At 39.0% G+C, this 22,307-nt stretch overlaps 1 protein-coding gene across 2 annotated transcripts in view; it reads left to right on the top strand.

Annotated features, from left to right (window-relative positions):
* The window catches only part of gprc5ba (G protein-coupled receptor, class C, group 5, member Ba), a 90,150-nt gene that overhangs the window by 58,849 nt on the left and 8,994 nt on the right, over nt 1–22,307 (top strand). Inside the window, exons 1-2 of one of the 2 annotated variants that reach the window (XM_039773804.1) lie at nt 2,478–2,543; nt 14,651–15,676. In XM_039773804.1, the coding sequence (XP_039629738.1) occupies nt 14,653–15,676 (1,024 nt within the window). In that variant the 5' untranslated portion in view covers nt 2,478–2,543; nt 14,651–14,652. Of the gene's footprint in view, nt 1–2,477; nt 2,544–14,650; nt 15,677–22,307 lie in introns of those variants that run through there. The other variant, XM_039773803.1, reaches the window with a different exon arrangement.

The following is a 22,307-nucleotide window of genomic DNA, read 5'->3' on the forward strand; positions in this document are numbered from 1 at the left end:
GTATGGGAACAGCATCTGTTGCTATTACACAATGACCACCATCGTTGTGTGTGACATCATCAGAAACTTGTGTTTAAGATGACAGCACAGTATTCTTGACATCCACTTTTATGGATGTTTTCTAAACAAATTACTATCTGTAAATTAGTGATTTGATTAGTAAAAAGGTTTCTAGGTAACACTAGGGCTTTTTTGCTGTTTTTTTGAGTAGAGATTTTTGAATCCCCATTTTTGAACTGGTAGTTTGAACTTTTACTCCTATTAATTTTGGCCTTTTGCCTATTTAAATGCCTAGCTTATTCTTTTGCTTATCCATTTTGATCAACTTAATTTCTTTCTTTCTTTCTTTCTTTCTTTTTTTAATTTTTATAATGAGAAGGCAAGCAAAATAACACCTTTTATTTTCTAACTAAACAGATTAAAATATGCAAGCTTTCAAGGCAACTCAGACCCCTTCTTCAGGCAAGATGTAATACAGAGACTGGAATTCCCTGTGTTTATATAGACACTTGGACAGATACAGCTTTGGAAAACCTTTAAGTGAGACATCTTAGATGTAAAAAATGAATACACCTCTCTAGGCTAAGACTAATTTAGCGAGAGAGGAGAACAACATATAGTCGGGATCTTTTGATAAGATAACTGTCCAACAAAGTCTTTTGAGTTCCATACAATGTGGATCTGTAGTCAGGTTGTATGGGTCAGTCAGAGAGATGTTAACAATCCTCATATCTGGTTATAAAACTCTTGTCTTTATTTATACCATGTTGTAATGTGTTAAATTTTTAGCATGAGTTTAACTTCCCATTTTTTTCTCTCTTGCTGTGTTGTGAAGTTGCCCATGAGCACCGTGACTTTAAAGTCCTTCTCACAGTATCCATGGGTGTTGATTTGAGTTCCTACAGGAACATCCCTATTGCCATACTTAATGTGGAAACTGTGTAAATTAATTTTTTGGTGTAGTTTTGGTTCAGTTTCTCCCACATAGAGGGCAGGTTCGGGACATCTCATACAGAGAATTAGGAAGACCACATTAGATGATCTGCAGGAAAATGATCCCTTTATGCCATGTTCTATTCGGCAGTGTGATTTAACTACACGATCTGTATCATAAATATAAGCACAGGTTTTACATCTTTTCTGTAGGCAGGGAGATGTAACATTATCTGTTGTTTCACCCAGGGAGCTTCAGACAATTAGTTGCTGCAGGTTTGGAGGTTGTCTATATGCCAGGAGGGGAGGTTCTGTAAATACATCTCTCAGCGTTTCATCTTTATTTATTATTGGCTGAAGTTCCTTGATAATTTTTTGAAGTGCTTCAAAATCTGGGTTATAGGTGACAACAAGGGGGATGCAGTTCTTGTTGTCTTTGTTTTTATATTCCAGAAGGTTGTCTCTGGGTATGGCAGTAGATCTTCTTATTTGAGTTTCTATTGTATCCTTGTTCGATGAAATGTGCAAGCTCCTGCAGTTGTTTTTCCCGGTCTGTCAGATCTGAGCAAATATGGTTGTAACATATTGCTTGGCTGAAAATGATGGAGCGCCTTATATGCTTGGGGTAGGAGCTATCACTTCTCATGTAGGTAGGTCCATCTGTCTGTTGGTTTGTGCAAAACAGAAGTTACAAGAGTGTTATCTTTCATTTGAATGGTGAAGTCAAGGAAGTTGACTTCTATTTTTGAGTAATTAAGCTTCAGCTTTATGTTGGGGTGGAAAGAGTTATATTCGTTATGAAAATGGAGGAAGTCCTTCTTACTAGCAGTCGAAATTATGAAGAAGTCATCTATGTAACGGAGATACAACATTGGTTTTAATACGCACATTGACATAAATAGGCTCGCATAATGAGGTGCACACCGACAGCCCATTTCAGTCCCCATTTGTTGCAACTAGAAGTCTTGTCCAAATGAGAATAAATTGTGTATCAGAGTGAATTTTATCATTTGTATAACTAACTCTGTGGATAAATAATGTTGTTTAAGGTACATTTCACATACCAATATGCCATCATCATGGAATATTATTAAAATACCTCTTTTTGTACTTTGTGGATTTCTAGGCATTATTTTGGATTCAGCACATGGTTACAAGCGCCCCCCACCCCACTGACCACAGATTGTGAGAATGACATAACAGTATAAAAAAAAAATCTTTTGAGGAGCTGCCATTCTCACAGTAGACCTGAAGAGTACAAATAGTCAGGAGAGTTACAGACACCTGCATCTTCTCTGCCAAACACATAAACACGTTCAGCAGAAAAACAAAGAGAACAAATAAAGCTGCAAAATGTGGGCTGTTTTGGGTGAAGTGGTTTGTTCCGCACATTTGTAAAATGTCATCAATGCACTGAAGCATCACTGACACTGGGCTTCGTATTAAAACACATATGAGCTGCTGTTGGTTTTAGCTGTGCGTGGGCTTGTTAATACCCTGAGCAAAGCAGCATGTGATTTCAGCCTTTCACAAGACTCGAGCTGCTGATTGGTTCTGCAGTTAAAAAATTGCATTAGAAGAGATCCACCAGAAGACCCTCTAGCCTTCAGGTGAGCCAAAAAGCGTACGGGCTGACGGTACAAAGTGTTGACGTGAAGCTTTTTAAATATGGCATGACTCATTTGGCTGTGCAAAGAAAGGCTGACTAGAATGATGATTTAGAAAATGTCAACAGCCACGTTTTCCAAATACTTACAAGCTGTTTAGCAACAGTCTTTTACTATTTATTATTTAAAAGATACAAATAGTGATCATTCTGTTTCCAGTTAAGAATGGCAAGCTGTGTTAACTTGAATCCTGTACAGAATGTGTGTCTGTAAATGTTTAATATTTAGTTTCTCACTTAACATGTAATCCATATATGCAGCATATCCAAAATTGGAAAGAAAGCCGCACGGTCGTAAAGCAGGGGCAGCACTGGATTGATTCTGAAATGTGACATTAAGTAAGCACAAGTAGTCGAGGCATGAAGCGTGCGTGCCTGAGGCAAATTGGACACAATCCAAATGTTAGCTATTCAAGATATAGCGTGAGAATTGAAGGTCCTAAGATCACAAACTTGGTAAATAGAAATGGCCACAGTCTGGTCAGTAAGGACCCCGACTTGTAAAAGAATGAAGCCTGTGAGACCTGTACATAAATGTGAAATAGAGATTAGATCTGAGGCATGGTCTCATTGCAGAATGAAGTGTCTGAAAGTTTCGGGAGGAGCGGGTTTACTGTGAAATCACTGTTCACCTAACACGTTGGTGGTTGGCGACACCACTCTAGAGGGCAAAATTTAGATAATGTACTTGTCCAGGTCACTTGCCTGCTGTTCACTGGTTCTTTCTTTGCATGCAGTTGTTTATTGTGCTCTTATATAGTTCTCTTTTATGAAAATGGACTTATGGGATGCACCCCCATCCTAAAGGTGTGTGTTTTAGGTTAGTCGGCGGTATTACTTGAGTGGGTTGTGTGTGTGACAGTGCTCACATCCACTACAGTAACACATCCACTGGTGGCTCCATCATTGCTATAACCATTCAGCAACAGTGTAGTAGCAGGGAGCTGGAAGAGAGAGTGCCAGCCTGATGTTCTCTACATGGAAGCATGTGGTTTGCAGCTTAGATGGTATCCTATCTATAGAGGTTTGGGAGGTCTCCTATTGCATTACTTGATGCAAGTGGCTATTTGCACCTTTGTCACCCTGAGGGTCTCCATTTCACAAATGAGTAGAAATGATTAGGCAGTGGCACCACAGAGCAAATTCCCAGACTGAACTAATGGTTCTGCACCTCTGTGGGATAGTGTAATATAACCATCTGGCAAAGCATTTAGGAGTGGGAAGCTGGGAGAGCGAGACAGACAGCCTGACGTGAAACATGTAGAAGTGTGCCACTTGTAGCTTAGAAACCGTCCCATCTGTGCTACTTTGTATGGCATGGCAGTGCAGTGGCTAGTTACAAATCTAGTGTCCTGAATTGGAATCTTGTGCACAGTCTTGGTTTTGTTCTTCCCATGTCTGTGAGGGTTTTCCTCCCACGTGAATGTGGATGATGTTTCCGTGGGTCAAGTTGTGAAGTGATTTCTTGTTCAGGGCCATTTCCTGCCTTGTCCCTGTGGTGCCAAGTTAGGCTTAGACCCCCTCCTGACCATGATTTGGATTAGGTGGGTTTGAGAATAGATGTTTGTACCAGATTATGTCCCCGATGAGGAATGATGCGTAGCGGCCATGTTTCAAATCAGGGAAGCATGGTTGCTTTACAGCTCCTAGGTTCTGGTTTAAAATCCTGGCCTAGTCAATGTCTGTATGGGTTTTGCATGTTCTTCCCATGTCCGTGTGGGATTCCTTCCCACTTCCAAATACGTTAAGTTGACTAGCAGCAGTAAAGTGTCCTGGTATGGGCATGCACTAGTATTGGATGGATACTTAGCATCTTGACTTCAGTATCAATACTAACTTTTTTGGACATCAGTACTGGTACCAAAATTGTACCAAAGCAAATAGCAGATCACACCCCCGCATTCCCTGTCTCACTCCAACCTCCCTGCTCTGCCACACAATCACATGCGTTCCTGTTGTGTCTCGTAATTGCATGCCTCCCTGCCTTGCGTCTATTCAAGCAGCAGTTCCCATTTGAACTCTCCACCCCATTATCCCCCCATGGAGTCTCCAGCACACAAGAAAGGCTAGTGGTAAATCTCCCAAGGATTCTTCAATAAATTGAATAGTGGAGTGGGGTTGGGGTTGAAGGGTTTGTCCTCTGTGGAGCACCACTGTAGAGTGGTGGAGCAAATAAATGAGCACATGGTCTTTGAAAATCTACCATTTACTTCCAGTATCGAAAATACTGAAATGCTGGTAGTGTACTGTTAAAGTTTTTTTTTTTTCAATACTTTTTCAGTACCGGTTGTAAGAGAAGAGAGATACCACAATGAAGAGGTGGGGCACCACCCTGGCAACATCACAAATCACCAAAAGAAAAACATGCGATAATTGTGGAAACATCTTTACATCTTTGCAAGTTCCCAATTGAATTGCCTCAATATGGCAGATCTTCCGGTCTTAAATCCTTACAGCAATAAGAGGCGGGTCCACTTGAATGGACACTGGAAGTGACGTCAGTGGTTTAATAGCCATCAGTATTACGATCTGCAGATATAGACTCCTTCTCCAGATGCCCCTGAACTAGACACACTATTTTAAAATGGATGAAGGTTTCCAGGTTGGAAAATGAATGCTTCAAATAGGGTTGACACAGTGACTCAGTGTCCACGAGATTAGGTTCAATTCCCAGCACAGGCACTACATGTTCTCCCTATCTCCAAGGGGCTTTTTCCCTTCACATACTCCAGTTTTCTTTCCATGCTCCAAAGACATGCAAGTGAAGTTTGTTGGCAACTCTTAATGATCGTGTGAGTGTGCCCTGTAGTAGAGTAGCACCCTGCTAAGGGTTGGCTCAAAATCTCTGTGACCCAGAACTGGACAAAGAGGATCCAGAAACATAATGGCTGGATGCTGGTTGTGAAACTGCATGCTCCATTCACTACTCATTTGTAACTGGGTACAATCAAAACCACTCAACAATGTCTCAACAAAGTTATTTAACAAATTCTTGTCAAGAACAGAAAAGGACCACTTGTCAAAACTCATGACCACTGATGTAATCTTTACAAAGCTTGCCTAAAAAAATGCCACCTGTGGCCACCAAGTGGCACTATTGAGACTGATTACGCAACATTAGCATGTGACTGAAGACATTTCAGTGGCTTTTACTCTATGTGGGTATTATGATCACTGACATTTTAAAAATTGATTGTGTTTGTTCCTGACAGGATTCTAACAATCTGTATGTCTCTCTGGAGATTTTGATACTCAGGGATTTCAAATCTTACTTCAGATTTAGAGTATATCATGTACTTAATAGATTGAAAATGTATTCACTTCTTGCTATAATGCCGTTTTGTTTTCTTCTGGGCAGCACCATGTTATATTTTAGTGTCAGTCGTTTCGATAGAAAATTCCCAGAATTCCTTAGTGCACACTCACTAATGGCTCTATCATTTGCAACAACATAAATTTAGGTCCAGCAATTCTAAGTTATCCAAGTTTACAGATAGACTCCAGTACTTAAACAAAATTTATGTTTAGAAATTCACTATCTGGTTGTCAATTTTTGTTCTTATTGTTGACTTTGATTCTTGCTTTCCTTTTTGGCGCTGACATTTTGTTCGGTCTAACTTTTCATTATGACTTCTGCTTGTTTATTGACTTACACATCTCCTGTTCATTTTTATCTCTTTTACTGTCTCTTCCTAGAGTCAGTGTAGCCATGATCAAGTAGAGCTTCTCCTTTGTTTTTCCCAACATGAGCAGATTTTCCTGCCCATCTTCTTGACAGATTGTGATTTTTCCCCAGAGTTGTTCTGGCACAGCACATGGGGTCATAGCAAGATCATGGCAAATATGACATAGCTTCATAACAAGCCTTTTTTTTTTCTTTTATCAACAGGAAAAACATTATGTAACATACTCAGGTTGATGTGATTGGATATCATGGAAATCCAAAATCGACCAAAAGGCAAATGTTCATATTGAACAAGCCTATTGGTCGGTACGACAGGAGCTAGAAGTTCAGACATTTGGTGTATGTGATTTAGTGAGGAGCCAAAGCCAATCCAATGTTGTTGGGTTTCTGTTGTTCCTTAAAAAGCATCAAAGTTGTCATTTTGGGACAAGTGGGTTCACCTTCAACCAGTCACACCAGGAACTTAAGCTAGTGCTAGAAGAACTTTAGTTACCCTCCAACGCCATAAAGCAAGGACAATAAGCTCACACAGTTTCACCCCCTTTTTAATAAACTGTTTACATTATGAATTTAAGTGAAGTGAACAACAAATGGAATATGGTTTATTTTCTTTAATTGGGCTGATTTTGTCTCAGGTTTCATGCAGTTCCTTGATTTATGATGCTGGAGGTTGACTTCTGATTGGTTGTCAGCTTTTTTGAACAATACGTTTGATTTCATTCTAAGAATAACAGAAACTGATGCAATCTGATCCATTGAGGAACCAGTAGAGCAGAATTATAATGGAAAGGCTGTAATGCAGAATCCGTCCCAACATAACATGGCATCATTGAACATCAGGGGGTGGCCAGCCTACCCAGGGTGGACAATTACAAAGAGTCAGTGGAGACAGGACCGGGATTCGGCTGCTCCTTCTTCCATTTCTGCACTGCTTGATAGCAGGAGACCCGTTGCAAAATTATTTGCAGATGGCCTGTACTATGATTTGAGATAAGAGATTCACTATAAACCTTGTTCCAGAAATGACTAAAGTTGTGTGTATGGCTTGTGAAAGATGCCAGCTGTCCATGACTCCTGTTGCAGTGTGTGAAAGAGGCACTGACCATGGCACTGCAGAGTCTTGATGGGGGTGGTGAGGAGTGGAGCCAGCTGCTGTTGACCCTTGGTGGAAGAAAGAAGCAGTTTATTTGCTAATGTTGGTGTTGCAGACCTTAGGCAGGGATTAAAAACAGTTAGTATGCCTTAGTGAAGGCTGATGAAGACTGCAGACATCCATTGGGATTAAAGATAAAGAAGGGGACTTTTCAGATATGATAAACCATAATGATTTGAAAATGGCATCAACTGATGCGTGCTAATAGTTGTGGAAAGTCTGTGAATAATTCTGGATTATTTTTTTTTAATAACAAAAACGATTCCAAAAAAATAAAAACCCCAATAACTACCCAACAGGTATTTAGCAGAGTAAATATAATCCCTTGCTTTTAAACCTTAGTAACAACATCAGAACACTCATTAAAAGCTAACTCATACTCTGTCAACAAGGAGAAATTACCAAAACAATATGTTCAATTTATTATTTTACTAACTACTATACTGTATAATTAAACACTAGGGTTTGTGTGTCTAGTCCTTCTGAGCAATCTGATTGGTCAGATTGGCTTTGGTGTGATTGGTGAGTTTGACGTTGGTGACATAATGAAACAGGAAGTGTGAGTGTAAGATGCACAAGGAGGGGTAAAGGCGCATGCTAGACAGTTACATTCAAAAATGGGAAGTATAAAAGTAAACAGGAGGTTAGAAAGGCACCTTGAAAATAATGAATGGGCTTGAGAGAGGGAGTGCCAGTTAAGGTAAGCTCAGACACACGTGGGTACAGAGGAAAGGCACTGAAAGTACATGTAAGGCAAGAGATAGCAAATATTTTTTGCCATATCCAGATCTAGTGGGTTGACCTGTTTGCTGTTGAGAGTGAGAAATGTATGAAATGACTAACTGAAGATTTCTTGCAATATATTGTACGTGTTGACCAAGTGAGTACTTCAACCCCTTTTAATATTTACACAGTCCTTAACCAAAACATGCATATGATGTCTTGCTCAATAAAACAAAAATTAAAAGTAGGCTACTTCAGTTTCAGGTCTGAGCTCCAGTCATCAGTCAGCTCTCTCCTGAGTGTGATGCACCATGGAAGGAGTGTCTCTCTTTTATAGCGGAGGAACCACTGGGGGCAGAATCAGTTTCTATCTGAGGGCATTTTAACAGGGCTGTGGGAGAAAAGGGAGATGTTACCATCAGTGACCACACCTCTTGTGCCCCAGAGTGGCAGCGCTTACCTCAGATGAGCCCAGAAGGCAAACCTCAGATGCACATGCGTGACACCCATCATTTCTGGCTTTGACACACAAGTTGTGTTTATTAAACTGCCATCCTCACTTGCTTTAGTTGTACAAAATGCAAAGCGATTAGGTAACTTGTTAAGCGTCATAATTTGAGAATGTTTTGCTGTACAATGCTAGGCTGTGACTGGACTTGGTGGCACAAGGATTGTTTTTCTTCTGGACCTGGCTGTATTTTTGGCTGTTCTAGGCTAACATTTCTGTTAGGGGCTTTTCTTTGTAGGGTTTAGCCCAACGTTTCTCAACCTTTAAGTATTTGCGACCCGAGTTTTCATAACAGTTTTAATCGCTCCCCCTAACATTTTTTTGAAATGTAGATGCATATTTTATTATACCTACTTAATTTTTATCGACATTTATCTAACTCTATATTTATTGTTCTAGTATCAGAATGTAGTTTAAGTTCATTTGTTTTGGTTTCAACAGATGTTTTTTTCATATTTTTATTCTTTGTATTCTTTTTTTCACATCTTCGCGCCCCCCTTTTTGTTACTTCGTGCCCCACAGGTTGAGAACCACTGGTTTAGTACCATGTCCCCTGTCTTATGAGCTGTCCTTGTTTCTGTGTTTTTGGACATGAATGAGTACACCCTGCAGTACTTTTGCATTTCATTCAAGGTTGGCCTCTGCCTCGCAACAGATGATTCTGTGTAACTCTCCATTGGATAAGGCAGACAGACCTAATGGATGAATGGGCATACTGTTCCGTGCTGGCTTCCCTATCTGGAACCTGCCCTCCTGGTCTTATCTCGGCTTTTGTTTTCTGGGCCATGTTGTAATGTGTTGAGTGCTCCAGAGCTATGTCCTAGGCCTGCCTGTGCTGTCTTGAGTTGTGCTAGGCACACTTGTTTTAGACTGGGCTGTATACTGTAAAGTATAAAAGGTATGTATTGCATGTTATTTGAACTTGCAAGTAAGAATTTTGCCTTTTCTTGTGACAAATTAAATTTCTACTACTAGTACTATATAAATCTAAGATGGTAACCAGCAACCATATACTTTAAAGTCCAAAACCTCAATCACTGAACCACCCTTACTGCACCCAGAGTAGTCTAAAGATCATCCATAAACAGGTTACTTGTAGCATTTGGAGCAGGCTTGTGCCTTCCATCTACCAGTATGAATAGGCAAGGATGAGCCCTGGAGTTCCAGAGTCAAAGAATGCTTGGAGAACTGGAAGGACAACTGGAGTTTTTCTGGCTAACAGCAAGGGGATGGTGAGACACTGCTGGCCATTATGGAGGGCAATCAACCTGGAAGTTAGTTCCACATTGCATATGTAATATTTAAGCAAGCATAGAGGGACAGTGGTGTAAAGATGCCCATGGTGCAGATGTGTGCTCTTAGGAGTCTCCAAGCCTTTCTGAGGGCCCAACAGAAGCAATGTTTTTGCTCTAGAAGCCCTGAAATGTTCTAGGGATATCCTTGAATTTATGCTTATTTTACAAAGCTGGTAGATGTATGGAGACAAATTCTCATTTGGCAAGGAAAAAGTGTGGGTATATTGTATGTATAAGCAAGGGAAAGCGAACAGCAGGTGAGTGGGAAAACTACATTGTGCTTTGGCGCTGTGGATCATGAAGTGAGTAAGTGAGTGAGCCACCCAAGCTAACAGATGTGGAACAGTCGGCATAGGGTCAAGGACGTCACAGGCCTTCATGTCTCTCTGTCTTAAAATACTTTCTTTCAATCTGTTTTTCCTTTTTCTATTGTGCATAACCACCACTATTTTGATATTCTTATATACCCAGAGACTGGCAGTCTATTTTGAGCTTAGGCTTCTGTGTTAACGATAATTAAAGCGCTATCCTTGTCTGCTTATATTCCACAGATGTTGGACCTCTCACTCTCAGCAGGAATTTTTCAAATAGTGGTGCAATGAAGAGACATGCCACCTACCCATGAAAGCTTACCCATCAGTCATTTCTGCTTTCAGCATTAGCATTGCATTGTTTGCAAAACTTTGTACAAGTAGAATGAAGTCAAGTGAACACCTTATTTTGAGATCTTAAAAAACTATAAAAAAATTGCCAGGATACTCAACTTCTGTTTCTCAGAGCACATTATACCTTAAACCGTGACTCAAATAAGAAACTTGAGAGTGGAATAAAGAAAACAGAAACCCCTACAGGCAATCTGAACATTTTCATAAGTGTTACAAATTTCATTTTTAGGTAAAATGTAAATATGGGAGACTTTAAGTCAAGGTCATGGATTGTCGGTGTTTAAACTGGTAGCATTGGGCACAAAGCAGGAAGCAGTAATGGATCAGGCACCAGTGTTAATGCAGGGTGTACTCACACACACAGAAACGTTCGCATGCACAACAACAACAATCTGCTTGGCTAACATAGAGATGCCCATTAGCCTAACATGCATGTCTTTTGAATATGGGAAGAAAAACTGAAGTACCCAGAGAGACAAAGCCATCCAGACATGGGGAGAATGTGTACAATCCACACAAGTGACCAATTAGGGATTTGAACCCCTTTGCACTGGGGTGGCACTAATGATCTCTGCGCCATTCTCCTCATTTTGTTTTTTTTCTATATATTATGTGCAATCTATAAACTGATCTCATTAAGCATGAGAGCATCACCATATTTAAGATACTCATACACACAGGGAGACTTGATTTGGGCCCATGTCACTGCAATTTCAGGAAAAAACTTTCAATGGCATGTTCTTTTAATTTAATGTTTAAATTATTTGATACCATATAAGTCACTTTTTAGTTACCCAGTTTATTGATAGTAATTTATAGCCAGTTAATATATGGGAGCTGTGATAGAATGGCACCCAGTCCAGTTTGTTTCATGTTTTGCACCCAGTGTTTTTGGTGTAGAGTTTGAGAATGTCATTATGTTATGCTATCTAAATAATCTAATTTGCTACTAAAATTGTTCCTGAATGTATTTTTTTATTTTCTCGAAGTTCTGATTCTGCTTTATGAGGACTTTTAGAATAAGGAAATAACTATTTTTTGATACATGATCCATGATTGTTTATTTCTGTTGTAGGCTTGTGTACACATTTAACAATTCCTCAACCCCCATACCGATTAATGTTTTTGTGGATGTTAATTGTATGATGCTTTAATTAAATAAGTAGAATTTTCACAGTCTCATTATAGTGCCAAATGCAATTTTTGAGCTCAAAATTCCCTAACATAAAAATTTCACAGAGGAGGAGACCTTCAATGGCAATGATATATACAAGCATCTCAGTTTTGTTTATCTGATCTTTCACAGATGGTACCACCTTAATAACCACCTTAATAAATAATTGCAAATGCATAATGAAAGCTCAATTAAATGTGCATAGTGATTAGTTTATGACTCGGTGACCTTGGAGCATCTTGAGAACCTTACGTAGGAATTTAATTTCTCACCCATTACAAAGCAGCACAGTGACAGTGTGTGAAGACGACTGGGCGCTTTTACAAACTATGCTGTAATGTCTGTGTGGGGGTAGAGCGTTAAGTTATCAGCCTCACTCTGAAAGCCTGGAACTCTTAATCTCACTTAATATAAGTAATAATAGCAACTTAGGACATTGAAACATTTACTAATACTTGATAGCATGTTATCTGTAAATGTACCAGAGTACACTGAATGTCATTAAAATTAAGATGTTGCTATTTCAGCATAGTTATTTTAAAATGATGAAAAAAAACAGGTAGAATGGAATGGTTTTCATTCCAGCCACTTTCTTCATTAGTAGCCAATTACGTCTGGAGCTGACTTCCTTTGTGATCATTTTAATCCACTTGCTTTTTAAGATTCAGAACAACCAGCTGATTCTTTTTCCACAACCAACAGCCATGCAGTAATGTGATCAAAGTGAGACAGCAGATGACGAACTAACTGAAGAGACTTACAATGTCCTGGATGGCTGCTATTTTCTCTCCAACCAGTTTCTTCATTAGAAGCCAATTCTTGCTGTTAGTGGAACACTTTATTTAATTGTTATATTGTCATAGTGCCCTCATTCTGCCACACCAGACATTTTCAAAACTGTTGACTTCCTTTTTTCAGAATGATTTCAGGAAGAATGCAATAATGATGTTTCATATTTAATTTTTCATGGTTCTTTAAAGAGTTATTTCTTGAATTTCATTCACTCATTGGAAGTTTTTGATCATGGAGATTATGTTTTCTGCATAAGCTTTTCATTTTGGAATTTGCTGAAGATGTTCAGAAATAAATGGTGTCATTTTTATTGATGTTTCTGGATGCCACCATTTGCTTATTCACTGACTAGGTCGAACGATCCAGAATCATTGCAGAGCATAATGTCAAATTGGGGTGATGGAAAAAAGGTGGTGATCTTTCACTATCCAAGTTGTGCAAAACCTCTTTGTGTTTTCGTGAAAGATCCCTTTTTTTATCTCCTTGTAGTGGTCACGGTGAAGCTAGGATTCATGACATCTGAGGACGGTGATTTATATTTTATTACAGGGACCAAAGAAAAACACAGAGCCTTGACCTGGCACACACACACTCACGTAGAGAGATGCCCATAAAAAGGCTTACTGAATGAATAAAAAAGTATCTATTAAACACATAAAGAAGGCAAAAAAATATTATTTAACAAACGACATGTATGCAAAAGCCCTCCCCAATTTCCTGATGGCAATAATGATTTTCAAACACTGCACAAGTTAAACCAAACAAAACACTAAGCACTAGATGATAAACAATCAACATTTATGACACAGTCCAGTACCACAGGTGAGGATGATGGTGAGAGTAAATGGAGATGCCAAGTGAACAGTTTCCTGAATGTTATGAAAGTTTTGTCCTACCATGTTCCAGTTGTTGTGTGAAGATCTGCCGAAGTTGGTAGCACTCCCCGCACAAAGTTGTTTACCAATCCAAATGAAATCGCACAAACAAACAGGCACGTGACAATTAAATGGTGGTTGTATTCAAAGGTGGGGTGAGAAGTATAAAATTGAATAAACACAGATGATCACAATCCTCTCTGTATGTTTTTGGAACCTTTTTCTAAATTAGCTTCCTACCCAGAAATCCCTGTGCCACTCTGAAGCTGCTCAGTAGTGTAATACTACTTGGCTCCTGGGAGTTGTAAGAAATAGCACGCTAGATCCTGATTTGAAAGATTTTTTGCTTTCCAACTTTGATTTTCAAGTCTTATTTAAATGTTTTAATGCTCAGTTTCAGTTTCTCTTGTTATGAACTTTGCCAGCCTCTCGACTACATCATTTCTCTTGATCTCTAGTTGCTAGTTTCATTTTTTTCCCTAGCAGTTCCAATAGAGCAGAGCAATATTTTTCAGATTTTCACTTTTTCTTTTTTTTTAATATTTCATTCAAACCATTGGACACCTATGGACACACAGGTCAACATGGGATCAAGTTACTCGTCATCTTTGGCACACTTTTCATCTCATTTCAGTTAAAAAAAACAGATTATTTAAAATTAAGGTTAAAGAAAGATGGTTCAATGGCGGCACTAATTGGAAGTGGCAGGAATGAGAACCTGCAGCCACTGTAGAGCCTCAGGATCTGAGTTTGACACCTCCACAATCGACAGATGAAGAAGTGAGATGAGTAAAATATGATATAAAAAAGAAAACCAACATTCAAAGCAAACGCAGACTAAAGGAGACCCATAAACATATCAGTTTTTACTGATAACACAAACCCATCCTTGGCCAACGGTCCCTAACGCCACAGAAGGAAGTGGTTTAATAAACAAGGTGCATCTTGACAAAAACTGGTTGTTACGCCGATTTGCTTTATCTGTCATATGTCAAAGTCTAATGTGTGGTGAGTTTATATTCCATTTAAAGAATTTTACCGGAGTTGAAAAGAAAAAAGAAGGCAAGAAGATTGATTGATGACAAACTTAGCTACTAATTTGACAGTGTTGCTCATCTGGTTTTAAATTCCCTAATTTCTTTGTGATGGTGATGCTAACCTGTCTTGTGCTCTCTTTCTAGATATGGCCATGGATTTGCAGTGTTTTATGCTGCTCCTGCTCCTCCTTTCAATGCTGGATGGTGGCACTTCTCATAATTCAAGCACCCCACGGGGTTGTGGTCTGAATGTATCACCCCGCTTTTCAGCTCTCTGTGATTTGGACGTAGTGTGGGGTATTGTGCTGGAGGCAGTATCAGGAGCTGGAGTGATATCTGCTGTGCTTCTCTCACTCATCCTACTAGCTCGCTTACCTTCCATTACCGAGAAAGAGAAGAGGAGCTCTGTGGGTCTGCTTCTGCTCATGCTTTTTGGAATCGTGGGATTATTTGGCCTTAGCTTTGCTTTCATTATTCAAGCTGATGAAAGGGTGTGCATTGCTCGTCGGGCCCTCTGGGGAGTCTTTTTTTCACTCTGTTTTTCCTGCCTTCTTGCACAGAGCTGGCGTCTTCAAAAACTGGTGCGCAACGGCAAGAGTCCTGGGGGCTGGCAACTTGCCTGGATAGCTCTCGGCTTGACTCTGGTACAGGTAATCATTGCCAGTGAATGGCTGGTTCTAACAGTTGCCCGAAATGCCAAGCCAGCTTGTGACTACCATCCCATCGACTTTACCTTGGCCTGCACATTTGTTATGATTATTCTCGTGGCCTCCTTGATGCTGGGTCTCTTTTGTCTCTGTGGGAAGTTCCATAAATGGAAGCGTAATGCAGTCTGTCTGATCAGCACTTCTGTTCTCTCCATCCTTTTGTGGGTTGCTTGGATTGGTCTCTACCTTTATGGCAACACTGTCCTAGGAAAATCTCCGCTCTGGGATGACCCCGTGCTGGCAGTTGCCCTGGCTGCTAATGGTTGGGTATTGTTGCTGGTCCATGCCATTCCAGAACTTCACTGCACCATTTTGCCATCTTCACAGCCAAATGCTCCTGACTACTTTGACACCTCCCAGCCTCCACCACGCATCAGGGAGACCAGTTTTGATGAGGAAATCACCCTTCCTAATCGCACTTACATGGAGAACAAGGCTTTCTCTTTTGATGAGCATAGTGCAGGTATTCTTATCTTTATTTTCATTATTTTTTTAATTCTCTAAAGTTCAAACTGCAAAATTAAGAAACAGGGTTAAAGTGAAAATCCATTTATTCATGGAATTTAATTTCAATGGATCCCTGATTTCTCTTTTCACCAATTTATTGGCACCCAATGCACTGCATCTTTATTTAGTTTTTCATTTATTCATAGTTTGAATTAATTAAGGTAGAAATGTCATGCAGCACTAGCTACATGATTATCTCTTCTTCGACACATCTTTAATATTTAATTATATGGTTTTACGAAGCTCTGTGCAAACCCAGAAATAACTTCAACATAGTGATTAGCTGAGCATTCCAAGCCTAACACGTCATGAACTTGAGTGGTAAGCCACCAAAATTCTTTCTTTATCAGACAGATTACTTATGAATCACTAATAACTTATCCAACAATGATAACGGTATGAGATCCTTAATGTAATATATCAACGGCCACTACTTATGGGATTTGATTCTTCCCCACTCACTTTAAGATTCCTGCTAGATCCCTTACTAAATCACCTCTTGTTGGGTTGCTACAATCAACATTAAACAGATCTGACCTGAGGTTGAGATAAATTGTGTGATTATATACAAATAACTACACCAAAATAAAATATACAGATATTTCCAAGAGCAATTAAAGAAATAACTCCCTGTCCCTCCACCTGTTTTTACAGTCTTGAATTTTTCTTCTTCTTTGTCTTCATCTTTTCCTACTTCTACATGTGGCTGATGTTCACAATAAGCTTTTTCCAGACATTTCTGCTCTGCACTTCCTTACCACTTATTTTCCAGTCTTGATAATAGCCAGATTTAGAAACCTTTAGTGAATCTTGGGCGTAATCAAATATGGATCCCAAAGGGCACACACGTTATGGCTCACTGGCTTAATCCTATCCCTGGGTATTTACTTTTAGATGTCCACTACAGCAATTGTTCCTCGTCGTCTTTCTAAATGAAAGTAGTACTCTGAAGGAAAAGCCAGAAAGAGTGAAAATATAGTATGTCCTTATTGGCTTTGACCTTCAAGTTTTCAGCTCTGTTAATCTCCCCTTATTCAAATCTAAAAATCCCACCATTGTATGAACTTCCTGTTTTTAGATGAGTACAGGTACAGCTGCTGAGGCCTCTTAGAGACATTCGTAAAGTGAGTTGTCGTGTTCTTTATTGTTCCACATTCTGTTATTTTAACAGCATTAGAAAAGGAAAGCAAATGTCAATATACAGAATGCATTAACTCTTTGAGGGCTGAATATTTTTTCCAAAAAACTCTTTTTTCTGAAAAGCACACAAAGCAACGGTTTCACTCATAAATCAACATAAAACATCTGTTGCTACGTGCTGTGGCTGCTGTTGGCGCATGTTTGGCATCTCTGGCGGCATTTGCTGTGCAGGGGCACCTCGATGGTCAGCAGAAATGCACGGTGGGCTGGCTGCCTGGTTGTCTTCGCACAGCAGGTGGGTGGCAGTGGCGATCACAGTGTGATGCAATATGGTTTGTACCTCTTGTCATCATAAGTGGTGGTCCCCTAAGGAGAACGCTGTTGTAGGTGCATCAGCTACATGAAAGATCAGACGATGCTGGTACCTCACTGTCGTTTTTGATATCCATCTCCAGGTTGGAGTTTGACAAGTCAGAGTCCTATTCAACGAAATTACGTGAAATGTCCATGGAGCATTTTGCTTTGCACAATCGCTTTGGCCTCTCCCCAGATGTCGGTGCAGATGTTGTTTACTCTTTGCTACTCTCACATGCGTAGGTATTCGAGGTTAAATCAGCAAAGCTATGTAACTCTCCTTCTAGCAAAGAGAGTCGAACTAAAATGTAAGGACGAGTTTCGTTGCAGTTTACAGCTGATTATCATCCTCTACCCCTGAATTTTGACAAAAGTCAACATCAGCCCTGAAAGAGTTAATGTAGCTCTGTTACACGGTCACTTACATTATTATGTCACTTGATCACAACCTTTATTAAACAATAATAAATTATTAGAATAATACCAGTGACGCATCAATCAAGTCAGAAGAACCCTCATGTTAGAGTGCAGCAAGGCCACAATTGGACAGTGACAGTATACAGTATGTATAGTGAGCCATCATTGATGTGTCATCGTTCAACAGAGGCTGAATATCGTCAAAAAATGACAGTTTACATTTCTAAAGCTGAATATTTTTTGGAATAGTGATCATTAAAGTGGTGGGCTTTGACAATCAACTGGAAGAAATGAGATCTGATTTCTTAAAACTCTTTAATACCAGGGAAGCAGCGCACTCCCTCATACTGTTTTCTGTAACAGAATAATTTCTCAGTCTTAAGACGGCAGCACATTACACGACTTCAAGTCAGAGAGAATGTCACCAACTAGAGTTACCGGGTCTCATCACTTTGAGGATGACAGTTGCACACCTGGGAATCGCATAGGATGACAAATTATACCGTGTTCATAAGAGTTATCAGAACGCTTTGAAATCACGTCAGGTTTTTTTATAGTCTGAAGCCTCCTGACTCATCAGTATGAGAAAACCCCCACATATGACATACCATTTGACTCGTCTAGTTATGCAAGATTCAAGCTGTTTAGGGTGTTCTTCAATTTTTGGCCCTCTAGACGCCCATTTTTAGTCTATTTTTGGATCAAATCTTGTGTAAAAAAATTACACACTTATGATAAAGAGTAAAGGAAGAGATGTCTTCAGCAGAAATGATCAGAAGGACTTGAAGTTGCGCATGCCACATAAAACTTACCTTTGAACCTAACTGACCCTAATGGGATATGAGAGATCAAAATGACAACTTTTCACAAAGCTTTGAAAAAATGGGGGTTTATAATATAGGCATGTAGAGTGTCATTTTATGCTGTTTTTAGGTTGCTGATCACATATGTGATAATATTGTTTGTATCTGAATCTTTACCTGTGGTCTTGGCCTTTTAAGAACCTCTCCCAGAAGGTTACAATTGGCAATTTTGAAACATAAGTATGTAAGGTATTGTTTTAGACTCTTTCGCAGTTAGTGATTACGATTATGATGTTATTTTTTATTTTTGATCCTTCATTAGGGATCTAGTCCTCTATGAAGTTTGATAATTATCTATTCAAATTGAGAATATTTAGTCTTTTAAATTGTATCATACATTTTAACATTTCAAATATTTGATGCAACTCTTCTGATTTAATACGTATTTTAACCTCATGAAGTAAATCATTACATTTCTTATGAAAACCTTGATTTTGGGCAAATTATGCTAATGTAGACTTTTACCCCATCACTATGCTTCAGTACAGTTTGACATTTCCAAAGTATCATGGGCTTGACAGTCAGTGAATGTGCTTCCTGACAGTGACAGTGCCTGCACAAAGGCTAATTCCAGGTATGACAAGTGAAGTTGCAGTCTTGGCCTTTTTATTTTCCATTTCCAGTTCTTTTGTAGCACAACAAACATGAGATATCAGTCAGAAAAGCTCCTCATCTGTATGCACAGTCGAAAACAATTTTGTACCTTCCTCATGGCTAAATTACATGCATTATACTTGTGGGTGTGCACTCATTCGCTGTCAGATTTCACAGACACAACAGTTCATTCCTGTCACTTGAGACTAAATCAGACTGATTTTGCTGGGGAGAGTTGCATAGCAGACTGGTAGACTCACTGAGAACGTCAAACTGCACGATGTGACTGTTCCTGACTCTCTAAAATTATGTAAATTGAAATCACTGGGAAAGTTTTGTAGTGTGACAGGAGCTTCACTCACTGAGCGCATCTTTTGAAGTGCTGATGTCATTTTTTGGAAACAATATTCTATTAGAACTCTGGTTGTATTGAAGAGAAACAAGGAACTGTGTCTGTGTCAGCTGTACAGTAACTTAATATGCGGAGCCAAAGTCATCCATAAAAAACATTACTGCCAATGGGCACATTGGCAATGCATGCACAGACCTAGTGTGAATATTAACGGGTACAGACTAATCAATGTTTGCTGTTATTTTAAGGGCATTGCAAAGGATGGCCAGTTTCCACTATACACAATGCTATACTGCACTCCAGGGAAGTTGGAGGTGGGAGGTGAGCTGGACAGAAGAAATGTTCAGGAGAGGAAAGCAAAAGTCTTAGTGTTATATTTTAGTATGGAAAGTAACATAAGCCACCCCATTATACAGAAGAAAGGTCAAGGGTTCATTTTTAGGGTGTGCTTTCTTTGTTTATAATAAATACACCCCTTTTGCATTTATTCTGGGATTAGGGGCGCTCGAGAGTGTCATTCTGTGCTCCAGTGAATAAAACAATAAAGTGTTGGGTCAGGAAGAATTATTGGTGGAGCAGTTAATATGGTATTAAGAAACACGGTGATTAAAGCTGCTTAATTGTAAATACAATGGTACCGTGGTATACGCCCACGAGCGTCAGTACGCCAGTTGCTAGCTGTCAGTGAACAACCCGCGCTATAACTCTATGTGAAGTTTCATGTGATTTTGTGTTTCTTCGCGGAAATTTGACTTGATTGTTGAAAAGTATGAAGGTGGCATGCGTATCCGGGACATGGCTGCTGCATACTGTATGCTGAAAGCGACGGTATCTACGCTTGTGAAAAACAAAGACGTTATTAAAAAAAGTAAAGTGAAGTTAAATTTTCATTTATTTCATCTGATTGCTTTTGTATTTATGTATTTTAGTATTAAGCAGTGTTTAAATTATTTTATACAACCCCATCAATGTATAATATGCCAATAACAATCGGATTTTTTTTCATGGGAACGGATTAATCGCTTTCCCTTTATTTCTTATGGGAAAAATTTGTTTGGTATACGTCCTATTTGGTATAAGTCAAAGGATCAGGAATGGATTAAGGATGTATACCGAGGGACCACTGTATAAATTTAGTTGTTAGTATCCAAAACGGTTTTTATCCGATTAACACAAATTTCATAGGAAAAAAGAAATACACGAAAGTCTTGCATGAAGAACTTGATGTTTTCTTTGAGAGAAGTATGCATGGAAGCAGAAGACCTGCTGTAAATAAAAGATGTGTTGAACCCCAGAGGAAGTCAAGTGCAGTCTTAACAGAAATGCTGTGACGTTTCCACTGTGGTTTTCTGACACATACAAAATGGAACCTTTACTGACATTAGAGCAGCACTTTATAAAGGAACGGGATGTCCTGTCAGTCTTAAAACTGTTCAAAATATTTTTTTAAATATTTTGGGTTTTAAGAGAAGATAGCAAAAATGGAAATGGTTTCAAAAACTGATTTTCTAAGAAAAATAAATGAATGTTTAGTTAATATGAAAGGCAGGAAGGTGTGCAGCATTACAAAGGGCAAACATAATGTAGATTTTTTTCTGAAGCTGAACAAACTTTTGAGAAAGTTAAGAACTATCAGGCTATCAAAATAGCGATATAGAACACGCCATGGCCGTCTTCTAGAGCTACCTACTATCAAAAGCGAATGGTGGGAAAATGGAGTGAAATGCTACAGATTTGATACACTGTAAACCACAGTATAACTGGAATGTGTTAAAAGAGAAAAAAAGACTTAAAACACTGTGCAGTTCAAGTGAGAGATGAATGGCGAAACATTGTCAAGAAAAGGAAACTTATGACTTGGGTGGTGAAGATGCACTGAATTAGCACAACTTGTCTTTAACATTAGAGGGCAAAAAAAATCATAGGCTACAACATAAGTAAAAATAATTCAATTTGGCCATATTCAGCACCCTACCATTAACAACACTTATTGGTTGAGGTTAGAAATTGATTTTGGTATTTAAAGATTAAACCACAGAGGGCCACAGTAATCCATTTATTTAAACAAACTGTTAAAAACGGACGTATTTGAGGAGCCTTTAAAACGCAACTGAGTTGAGGTTATCATTGACTAGTGAGACAATGATGTAAGATACTGTAGAGTTTGTTTTTTTTTTTCTAATTATTTGGAATATTTGTGCTTTTGGAAAACATTTTTCATCTTTCATGGAACAGCATAAACAACAATAATAACAATGATAAAAACCATGCCAGTGCCGAATGGTTAGATGAGAAGAAGCCCATTTTGTACAGATTTTCAGCTCCCTGCCCTAAAATGGGCAACTCCCTCAGTTGGTGTGATTTATGCAGTAAAAGTCTAATTTTTGCAGCCTTCCTCTGACAGCACATGAAGCAGACAGCAAATTTGCCTTAAGATTCACCTGGTATTGTACCCACTATACCCTTCTGCCATCTGGGGTGCTCTGTTGTCACTGACCGTGCTGTTACAATAATATAATACTGTAAGGTTTATTGGATCTGGAATATTATATAGGACCGTGATGCAGCAAAATTAAATGAAAATGAAAAATCTGTCTGACAACATTATTGTAACAGATGGCTTTCACTACATTTCTGAAGAAGATTTAATTTAAAGTTACACAAGATACATGTCCCCTATATGGCCTTACATATTAACACTTGCACAGGACCTTTTCAAATATCTTCTTCCAGTTTTTCAATGCTATTTCTGAATTGATTGATGACACTTATGAATTTTCTGGCTCACTAAAAAGTCCTGTATGGGTTGGCTTCTAGTTTGACAAACTCTCTGTTGTCATCCATTGAGCGGATGCCTCTGTGGCCCT

The sequence above is a fragment of the Polypterus senegalus genome, chromosome 13 (assembly GCF_016835505.1).
Source record: "Polypterus senegalus isolate Bchr_013 chromosome 13, ASM1683550v1, whole genome shotgun sequence".
NCBI lineage: Eukaryota > Metazoa > Chordata > Cladistia > Polypteriformes > Polypteridae > Polypterus > Polypterus senegalus.